The sequence below is a fragment of the Rhinolophus sinicus genome, chromosome X (assembly GCF_036562045.2).
Source record: "Rhinolophus sinicus isolate RSC01 chromosome X, ASM3656204v1, whole genome shotgun sequence".
In the NCBI taxonomy this organism is placed as follows: Eukaryota; Metazoa; Chordata; class Mammalia; order Chiroptera; family Rhinolophidae; genus Rhinolophus; species Rhinolophus sinicus.
This window is the reverse complement of record NC_133768.1, coordinates 43,606,141-43,617,930: the sequence shown is the minus strand read 5'-3', so window position 1 is coordinate 43,617,930 and position 11,790 is coordinate 43,606,141. Positions and strand designations below refer to the sequence as shown.

The 11,790-nt window shown below is 37.3% G+C and overlaps 1 protein-coding gene across 7 annotated transcripts in view; it reads right to left on the bottom strand.

Annotated features, from left to right (window-relative positions):
* Positions 1-735: 735 nt before the first annotated feature.
* Positions 736-11,790, bottom strand: part of RRAGB (Ras related GTP binding B) — a 29,999-nt gene continuing 18,944 nt past the window's right edge. For all 7 annotated transcript variants that reach the window (XM_074323426.1, XM_074323427.1, XM_019719549.2 and 4 more), the window contains 3 exons: positions 10,283-10,374; positions 2,183-2,298; positions 736-1,266 (listed from right to left, as the gene is read on the bottom strand). In XM_074323426.1, the coding sequence (XP_074179527.1) occupies positions 1,169-1,266; positions 2,183-2,298; positions 10,283-10,374 (306 nt within the window). In that variant the 3' untranslated portion in view covers positions 736-1,168. The remainder of the gene's footprint in view (positions 1,267-2,182; positions 2,299-10,282; positions 10,375-11,790) is intronic.

Genomic DNA, 11,790 nt, shown 5'->3' with positions numbered 1-11,790 from the left:
TTAAATTATCCTGCCTAGATTTAAGGTTATAATAAGGCTCCATTCTTCCCATACAACTGTTACCGGGACTGACATACCTCGGCTCTGTCTTCTTGAAGGAAGAATTCAGTCAAGAATCAGAGTTTGTGCAGCATAGGACAGCCAGTTTATGAGTAAAAGTAGTACACTCCGAGACACAGAGCAGGCTGACCCAAAAGAGGGAAGCAGCCTCGTCTTACTTTGTGTGAGAGTTTTTATTTCTATGGGTAGAATTATCTCCCCCTCTCCCTCTCTAGTGTCTCTCACTCTCCTAGCTGGCACGCCTCGTACTCCCTTCTTGCTCCCAAGGTTGTCTGAGCTCATTACAATGGCCCTGAGAAGCAGGGTGTACATTCTGATAAGCAAGATGGTTTCTCTCTCTCTCGCTCTCTCTCTCTAAATTCTAACAACACATCCCTTTGATTTAGGGACATGTGTGAGCCTGGAATCCTGCAGGGCTAGTAAGGCATTGGTGCCCTAAGTGAGGGCAGCTGCAAGAGGTCTTGACCCAAGTAGGAGCTGCAACAAGGGGCTTTCTAACCGGGGCTCTAGGTCTCTCCTTCTCCTGCTCATTTCTGTCTATCTACCTACCCTATTACAACTTAATTTTGTACTATTTCACAACCTGCAGGTCCTCTCCCCATAGAATAACTGTAAAATTGACTTTTTCTTAGGGAAAACTTTAAAAAACAAGGAAAAGAAAAAGAGGCACTGAAATCCCTAACAGCAAAAGTTTATTTACAATTGAAGTTAAGGAATATTTTTAATGCATGCTGAAAAAACAGTTAATATTCCAAACTTATAGGTTACTATATGATAAGGAATACAAGACAATGTTGGGAAAGGCTTTGGCATACACAGCTATCAGAACCAGCTTATCAGAACACTTACACTATTAGAACCTTGTTATTAGCACACTTACATATCATCTACTTTTATGACACACTGAATTCATGGACAGGTCATCTTCTAATTTTTCACTGACTATTTGAGTAAACAGCATTCAAGGTTAAACATTAAGACTGGGGAGTAGGGAAGAAATACAGGAATGGTAAGCAACACATTTCAGAGCTTACATACACAAATACAACATGAAGATTAATTAAGAAACAGTGTTTCAATTTTTTCCTGAAACAACATTTGGCAGTGTTTAACGCATGAGAAGACACTGCTTTGGTCCATCCACTCTTTCCAGCTTTTCAAAGTGTTTCCTGGCATTGCGGATGTTGATCAGAGTAGCTGCAGAAGCTGAGGGTAAGGGTAGGGGAGAAACCCAACAGAATAAGTACAGGCAGCCAAAGGAATGCCTGACTAGTAAAAACAGAGAGTCAAATCCCTCAACATAGCACGTCACAGACAACATACAAGAATAGGTGGCCCCAACTTAACAAGGGTGTAATTTTTCTGAAAAAGTAGAAGACGTACTTATATATACCTAAACACAAAATTTCCAAGACAAAATTTCAAAATCTTTTGGTTTGGAGCTAATAGTATAAAACCCGTTATTTTATGTTATATTTTAATATTAATCTAAAGTAGAAAAAACCAGTGGACCAGAGCTAATTTAAACTTCTAGGAACATCCTGGAAATACTGCTAGAACCTTTATTTTAATGGTTGTGATGGACATGGCTATTATGACATGGAAGCACCAAATACCTCCCTTTATTCCCATAACACAAATATGGGAATATGGTACCTAGGAATATACAATGACATATAAAACGTTCAACATTTAATAGTTCAAAGCTTATATTGACTCATCTTTTAAAAAACTACAATATATGGGGCATAAATCATATAGTTCAGTTCTCTTTTCTTTAAAATCCCTAGATTTAGTAACTTGATTGTTGAAGTTCACATAAAGAAAACATAATACCCTAGAGCCTAAATCATTTTTAAGCTTAAGATATAAGTCTACTACATAAAAAACTATTTATTACTAGTATTAAAATAATTTTATTGCGGTAAAATACACATAATAAGGAATTCACCACTTTAACCATTTTTAAGTGTACAGGTAAGTTGCATTAAGTACATTCACACAGTTATGCAACCATCCTCACTACAAAATAGTTTTTCAGTATCGATTAAAGTACTACCTCTAGAGCTATTAGTTTAAAGAATATGTGGCTTGAACCTATGTCAGCTAAATTTAAACTTACGAATGGATGGATCAGACATCACAACCATCACATAAGTGTTGGATGTAAAGATGTCAATGAAAGCAGCAAAGTTAGAGTTTCTGACTTCCATGCTCTGGAAAGAGGCAGCCAGCTTGCTATAGGAGAAAGGAGAAAAGAGTGAAAAACATAAAAAAATATAAAAAATTCTTATCTTTTGTGTGAAATATTTTCATAGCATTATACCTCAATTCAACACTTCATTAAGACAGTTAATCACTAACTCCACTTGGTTTTCCAAGGAAACTCTAATGCTCAATTTAACATGTTTTGGAAAGTGACTTAGAATGTGAGTTACGACTTAATATTGACTGTGAAATAAAGTGGGCTTAGACCTAGATCCATGTTAAAAATCTTGTAACAAAACAGTTCACGAGGAGACGACATCAAAATGGCAGTGAGAGGTAAGCCTCTGTAAATCTAACCTGTTATTTACAACTAATTGAACAACTATAACTCCACAAAGGACTCCCTGCACAGCAGACAGGCAAGACGAAGAGGCCCACTACCGAATTCACCTAAAGGTGGGTGAATCGCCCGAGCAGGGGAGGAGAGAAGGGAGAAGTGAGGAGACGGAGCCACGCGGGCACAGGACGCAGACATAGCTCAGTGCTCCAAGCTCGCTGCATCACGGAACTACCGCAGCTGCGGGAGAGGGAAGAACTCGGACTCTTAGGGCTCCACTTGTGGCCCACAGGGCTGAGGGGACAGCAAATAACACGGCTGAACCCAACGCTCACGGCAGAGACGTCGGAGCAAAGACTGAGGTAAGAAGGCTGAAAATGGTGGTTTAAGCGCTCACTGCTGAGAAGAGAACGGACTTAGGCACTGAGATTAGCCGCCCCCTACCTACCCTCCCAGAGCTCACCCCGACCGCACCTGCCTGGTGCTAGAAGCAGAACAGTAGCAGTGTCAGATGAAAAGAACAGAATATTTGATGTTCTGAGAACTGTGGCCCTCAGACAAAGATTCGCAGCCCAACTAGTTCCAGCAAAGGGGAGGGAGCTGTGGAAGCAGGACCGGCTGTGGTGGTGGTCGCCACCATTGCTCTGGGCAAACTCTCACAACTCACCCCGCCCCTGGCCCCACCTATCTGGGCAGATCCCTGCAAGAGTAAACAGAACTGCTGAAACATACGGGCTCTGAATCTGGTGCAGGAAGAGCTTTGGAACTTTAAAAACCTCCACATACCCACACAGACACTGCGCCCTGTGACCCAGGCAAACTATTAACAGAGGAGAAACCCATCCCCCAGGGAATCCCCCCATTGTGTGAGAAGCTGGAATAGTGCAAAGAAAACGTAGCACTACCGTGTGAGAAAGAAAATAAGGCTGCAGTCGGAAAGAAAATAAAACATTCTACTAACAAGTACTGGAAAACAAAACAAAGACCTCTTCCTATCAACCTGTTGCAGAAGCCACTCCTGTAGATGTCTAGGAAGAGAAATAATAAATCAGTAAATGCCATCAATAACCAAGGCAACAAGACAGCTCAGAAAGAAAGTGAAAAGTCTCCAGAAAAGGAACTTAAAGATATGGAAATATGTGACTTAAATGACAGAGAATTCAAGATTGCAGTTCTGAAAAACTCAATGAGGAGCAAGAAAACACAGAAAGGCAGTTTAATGAACTCAGAAACACAATCAAAGACCAACATGAGCATTTTACAAAAGAGATTGAAATTTTAAAAAAGAACCAAATAGAATTTCTAGAGATTAAGAACTCAATAGAAGAAATTAAGAATGAAATAACCAGCTTAGGTAGTAGAGTTGACCAGATGGAGGAAAGAATCAGTGACATCGAAGATAGAAACCTGGAAATGACACAGATGAAAGAAGAAAGAGACTTGAGACTTAAAGAAATGAAAGAAATCTACAAGAACTTTCTGACTCCATCAGAAAGAGCAATATAAGAATAATGGGCATACCAGAGGGGAAGAAAGAGAGAAGGGAAAAGAGAATATATTCAAACAGATTGTCGATGAGAACTTCCCAAACTTGTGGACAGAACTGGATCCCCGAATCCAAGAGCAAATAGAACACCTAATTACCTCAATCCCAACAAGCCTTCTCCAAGGCACATTGTATTGAAGCTGTCTAAAATCAACGAAAAAGATAGAATCCTCAAGGCAGCCAGGGAAAAGAAGACGGTAACCTACAAAGGAAAGCCCATTAGATTATCATCAGATTTTTCAGCAGAAACTCTACAAGCCAGGAAGGAGTAGAACCAAATATTCAAACTATTGAAAGAGAGAAATTATGAGCCAAGAATAATATATCCAGCAAAGATATCCTTTAGATATGAAGGAGGAATAAAGACCTTTCCAGACATACAGAAGCTAGGGAATTTTCTAATACACGACCTGCACTACAAGAAATACTAAAGGAGGCTATTCGACCACCATCAACAGGGACAATTTGTGGCAACCAAAACATAAAAAGGGGAGAGTAAAGGCCTGAACGGAATATGGGAATGGAGAAAGTAAGCGTGCTGAAGAAAATGGAATACTCTAAATATCAAACTTTCTTTTACATAAACTTAAGGGTAACCACTCAAAAAAATCCAGAACTGAAATATATACTGTAATAAAAGAAGAAACAGAGGAAACATCATAGAATACCACCACACAGAAATAATAGACAACAACAAAAGGCAAAGAAACAATGGAGACACAGCCTTACCAGAAAACTAAAGATAGAATGACAGGAAATCCTCACATATCAATAATCACCCTAAATGTAAATGGACTGAACTCACCAATAAAAAGGCACAGAGTAGCAGATTGGATCAAAAACTAAACCCAACCATATGCTGTCTCCAAGAGACATATCTCAGCTACAAGGACAAGCATAGACTCAAAGTGAAAGGGTGCAAATTGACACTCCAAGCAAATGGTACCCAGAGAAAATCAGGTGTAGCCATAATGATATCAGATGAAACAGACTTCAGGGTGAAAAAGACAACAAGAGAGAAAGATGGACATTTCATAATGGTAAAGGGGACCATAGAGCTTGAAGACATAACAGTCATCAATATTTATGCCCCCAATCAGGGAGCACCGAAATATACCAAGCAACTACTAACAGAACTAAAGGGAGAAATTGACCAAAACACAATTATACTAGGGGACTTAAATACATCATTGACAGCTATGGATAGATCATCCAAACAGAAAATAAATAACGAAATAGCAGCCCTAAATGACACATTAGATGAAATGGATGTAACTGACATATATAGAGCACTTCATCCTAAAACATCAGACTATGCATTCTTTTTTAGTGTACATGGAACATTCTGAAGGATAGACCATATATTGCGGCATAAAATTAGCCTCAGCAAATTTAAGAAGATTGAAATCATACCAAGCATATTCTCTGATCACAAGGCTTTGAAATTGGATATCAACTACAAAAAGAAAGCAGGAAAAACCACAAATACATGGAGATTAAACAACATACTTTTAAGAACGACTGGGTCAAAGAAGAAATTAGAGGAGAGATCAAAAGATACATAGAAACAAATGACAATGAAAATACATCCTACCAAAATTTTGGGATGCAGCGAAAACAGTTTTAAGAGGAAATTTATATCATTACAGGCCTATCTCAAGAAACAAGACAAATCCCAAATAAATAACCTCATGTTACACCTTAAAGAACTAGAAAAAGAAGAACAAGTGAAACCCAAGGTCAGCAGAAGAAAGGAAATAACAAAAATCAGAGCAGAACTAAATGAAATAGAGAACAAAAGACAACAGAAAAAATCAATGTGACAAAGAGCTGGTTCTTTGAAAAGATTAACAAAATTGACAAACCCTTGGCAAGGCTCACTAAGAGAAAAAGAGAGAAGACACTAATAAACAAAATCAGAAATGAAAAAGGGGAAGTTATCACGGACACCACAGAAATACAAAGGATTATCCAAGAATACTATGAAGGACTATATGCCACCAAATTCAATAACCTAGAAGAAATGGACAAATTCTTAGAAACATATACCCTTCTAAGCCTGAACCATGAAGAACTAGAAAATCTAAACAGACTGACCACCAGTAACGAAATTGAATCAGTCATCCAAAACCTTCCCAAAAGCAAAAGTCCGGACCCAGATGGCTTCACTAGTGAATTGTACGAAATCTTCAAAGAGGATCTAATACCAATCCTGCTCAAACTCTTCCAAAAATTTGAAGAACAGACAGTACTCCCTAACTCATTTTATGAGGCCAACATTACCCTGATACCAAAACCTGGTAAAGAGAGCACAAAAATAGAAAACTACAGACCAGTATCTCTGATGAATGCAGATGCAAAAATCCTAAACAAAATTCTAGCAAATCGAATACAACAATGCATTAAAAAGATTATTCATTGCAACCAAGTGGGGTTCATTCCCGGGCAGAAGTATGGTTCAACATCCGTAAATCCATCAATGGGATACATCACATAAACAAAATAAAGGACAAAAATCATATGATTAAATTAAGTGATGCAGAAATAGCATTTGACAAGATACAGCATCCGTTTATAATTAAAACACTTAATAAAATAGGTATAGAAGGAAAATACCTTATAAAGGCCATATATGACAAACCCTCAGCTAATCCCATAATTAATGATGAAAACTGAAGCCCTTTGCTCTACGTTCAGGAACATGACAGGGCTGTCCCCTATCACCTCTGCTTTTCAACATAGTGTTAGAAGTCCTCGCCAGAGTAATGAGGGGAAATAAATAAATAAAAGGCATTCAAATTGGGAATGAAGAAGTTAAATTGTCACTCTTTGCAGATGACCTGATGCTATGCATAGAAAACCCTAAAGACTCCACCAAAAAGTTATTAGAAACAATCAACGAATACAGTAAAGTTGCCGGCTACAAAATCAACGTACAAAAGTCCATTGCTTTTCTATATACTAACAATGAAATCTCAGAAGAAGAAACACAAAAAAAATTCCTTTTGCAATTGCAGCAAAAAGAATAAAATACCTAGGAATAAACTTAACCAAGGATGGGAAAGACCTATATGCTGAAAACTATAAGACATTTTTAAAAGAAATTGAAGAAGACACAAAGAAATGGAAAGACATTCCATACCCATGGATTGGAAGAATCAACATAGTTCAAATGGCCATATTACCCAAAGCAATATACAGATTTCATGCAAATCCCCATCAAAATCCCAATGGCATTTTTTAAAGAAATAGAACAAAAAATCATCAGATTTGTTTGGAACCACAAAAGACCCTGAATAGCCAAAGCAATCTTAAGGAAAAAGAACAATACTGGAGGTATCACACTCCCTGACTTTAGCTTGTACTACAGGGCTACAATAATCAAAACAGCATGGTATTGGCAGAAAAACAGACACATAGACCAATGGAATAGAATTGAGAACCCAGAAATAAAACCACATAAATATGGACAGATAATTTTGACAAAGAAGCAAAAATCATACAATGGAGAAAAGACAGCCTCTTCAATAAATGGTGCTGGCAGAATTGGAAAGCCACATGCAAAAGAATGAAACTGGACTGCTATCTGTCACCATGTACCAAAATTAATTCAAAATGGATCAAAGACTTAAGCATAAGACCTGACACAATAAACTGCATAGAAGAAAACATAGGTACTAAACTTATGGACCTTGGGTTCAAAGAGCATTTTATGAATTTGACTCCAAAGGCAATGGAAGTAAAAGCTAAAATAAACCAATGGGACTATATGAAACTTAAAAGCTTCTGCACAGCAAAAGAAACCATCGACAAAATAAAGAGGCCACCAACTGAATGGGAGAAGATTTTTGCAAACAGTGCCTCCAATAAGGGCTAATATCCAAAACATACACGGAACTCATGAAACTCAACACCAAAAATCAAACAACCCAGTTGAAAAATGGGCAGAGGACCTGAAGAGACATTTCTCCAAAGAGGACATACAAATGGCAAATAGACATATGAAAAAATGCTCAACATCACTGATCATCAGAGAAATGCAAATAAAAATCACAATGAGATATCACCTCACCCCAGTCAGAATGGCTATCATCAACAAGACAAATAGTAACAAGTTTTGGAGAGGCTGTGGGGAAAAAGAAACCCTCATACACTGTTGGTGGGAATGCAGACTGGTGCAGCCGCTATGGAAGGCAGTGTGGAAGTTCCTCAAAAAATTACGAATAGAATTACCATATGACCCAGCAATCCCTCTCCTGCATATCTACCAAAAAAATCTGAAAACATTTATACATAAAGACACGTGTGCTCCAATGTTCATTGCAGCTTTGTTTACAGTGGCCAAGACATGGAAACAACCAAAATGTCCTGCGATATATGAATGGATAAAGAAGTTGTGGTATATATACACAATGGAGTACTATTTGGCAGTAAGAAAAGATGATATAGGAATATTTGTGACAACATGGATGGATCTTGAGAGTATAATGCTAAGCAAAATAAGTCAGATAGAAAAAACAGAGAACCATATGATTTCACTGATATGTGGTATATAAACCAAAAACAACAAAAGAACAAGACAAACAAATGAGAAACAAAAACTCATAGACACAGACAATAGTTTAGTGGTTACCAGAGGGTAAGGGGCTGGGGGTGGGAGTTGAGGGTAAGGGCTATCAAATATATGGTGATGGAAGGAGAACTGACTCTGGGTGGTGAACACACAATGGGATTTATAAATGATGTAATACAGAATTGTACACCTGAAATCTATGTAATTTTACTAACAATTGTCACCCTAATAAATTTTTAAAAAATAAAAAATAAAAGGGGCCGGCCTGGTGGCTCAGGTGGTTAGAGCTCCATGCTCCTAACTCCGAAGGCTGCCGGTTCGATTCCCACATGGGCCAGTGGGCTCCCAACCACAAGGTTGCCAGTTCAATTCCTCGAGTCCCGCAAGGGATGGTGGGCTCTGCCCCCTGCAACTAAAGTTGACACGGCACCTTGAGCTGAGCTGCCTCCCGGATGGCTCAGTTGGTTGGAGCATGTCCTCTCAACCACAAGGTTGCCGGTTCGACTCCCACAAGGGATGGTGGGCTGTGCCCCCTGCAACTAGCAACGGCAACTGGACCTGGAGCTGAGCTGCACCCTCCACAACTAAGATTGAAAGGACAACTTGAAGCTGAACAGAACCCTCCACAACTAAGATTGAAAGGACAACAACTTGACTTGGAGAAAAGTCCTGAAAGTGCACACTGTTCCCCAATAAAGTCCTGTTCCCCTTCCCCAATAAAATCTTAAAAAAAAAAAATAATAATAATAATAATAAAAAAATAAAAAATAAAAAAAGAAACTTTTTAAGGTTGAAATTTCTCTATCACTGACATTAATAACTATTTATTTGGAATGTTAGTTACACTGAAATTCAAGAAATGATTCCATATCTTTTGAAACAAACAAGGTAATTATATTTGCATGCCATTTGATATTTCTTCTTAAAAATTTTAGCATTAAACATGCCAAAAAAACCTCAAAGTGCTTTTTATCCTAAGGCATAAAAGGAGTAAACTTATACCTATGTGTTGTCTGGGTATCAAAGTTTACCAGGGTAAGAATGTTAGTTCTTGAATCTTTACTAAATTATGATTTTCAGCCATTTCTTCTTCCGATATTCACAATGCTAAGACTGAAATTGTATTTAATCAAAGCAGAGACAACATGATTAGACATTTCTAGACTCTCTATTTTGTACCATTCCTGAATCAGTACCTCGCTATTATAATTAATGTAGTTTTATAGAAAATCTTGGTATTTGGTAGGGTAAGTTATCCTTCTTTCTTCTTCTTCAAATCTCTTGGACATTTTTTTATTTCTTCCCAAATAGGATCAAACATCTCAACATGGTACTCTATTTAGGCATTTTTTATACACTTCTTCTGTATTACTTGAGTTTGCATTAAAGGAAAATGAATTTCACCTAAGTCAATTGTAGGCTCCCTTGGACGTTAGCTTTCTTTCCAATTGAAGGAACTATTCTGAATATACAAGTGCAGTCCACTATAGTTATTTGAACTTCTCAAAAATAACAATAATCTTTTCCAGATATAAATAGATCACATAAGATCTCTTACCTGCAACTCAGCTTAAACTGCTTAATAATGTTGCTGATTTTCTCAAATCTGTGGGCATCACGCTGCTCTTTACATTGGTAGTGAGAAATCACCTATGAAAAAGACCAATGCCCTTTAAATCCATGCAATGTAGTCATACCACTCTCTGCTACTCCTCAAGGCAGGCTTCTGTCAGTCTCTTGGTCACCCTGATTTTCAGGATAGACTTGGCACCTGGCTTACTGTCTCTTTTCCTCTGTCTAATAGCCTGCCGACATTATGCAAAATTTCACTGTCCTTATGGATGACCCATCCCGTACCGTTTGGTTACAATTTTATTAGATCATTTAAGCATTATCTATTTTGGTTCATTGCTGTACCTTCTCACTTACTTTAATCATTTAATATTCATCTTATTTCAATATTTCATAGGATGATCTTTCGTTTTAAAAAGGTACAAGTCAAAAAAGGAAAAAGAAATAAAAATCCTTATGTATACTTAATGTATTTAATTCTAAAGACAGTTATAACCAAATGGCTTTTGATACTATATTTAAAAATGTTAACTAAATGATTCTTACCTCTGAGAATTTACTATCTATGAATGAACCTATTCATGATGAACACCCACGCCTGGTAAAAATACTTCCCCTAACACTTTCAGATTTTAATAAAACCAGACAAGCATTTCCTATAGGCTGAATATACAGATATGAAGTTTTCTAGTAGGAAGCAAAACGGACTCACTTGCCAGAATCTATGATATAGAGATTATCTCCATTTTATAGAATGGGAACCAAGCTCAGAGAGATTAAGAATGTGTCTAAAATCACCAAACATTGGTAGAGCTCAGAAACAAATCATTTACTATGAGTTGCTCTTAGAGTTACATTTACTAAGCTAATCAGCAATTATTTATGAAGTGCTTCAGACCTCTCAAATTAGTTTCTATTACTGTTATTTAAAAATTTTACTTATAAATATTGTTTTTTTGTATCCCCTCTCAGGGCCTTACATACAATAGGCTCTAATATAGTTAAGTTGAATTTATAAAAAGATTAAATATTAACATGCCTCTTTCCCATTCAACCTCTCCATCTGAATTCTTAAGCTATGTCACTGAACTGACCATTAATTACATCTCTTCCACGGTAAAAATTTTCAACTGTTTTGGAGAAAGGGGTGGGATGTAAGTTTCCTCAAAAGGGAAATAACCCTCATTTCATAATAAAAGTCAATAGGAAATAGAGATACTTGAATACAAATGAACAATGATTAGCAGAAATAATCTAAACTATAGTAAGGCATACCTGCAAAGAAAACTAAGTTTTACCAATTACTAAAGAGCTACAAACCAAAGCACTTCTTTCAGGTCACTTGCTGACAATACTACTTTATAAATCAGGTTATGCATGCTAAAGTAATGACAAGAGGGAAAAGGTTCTTCCTGAAAGTGGCAACATGTTGTTATTTGTTGTTGAATAAAAGAACGTAAGTGGAAGTACATCTACAGAGCATGAAGTTCTCAC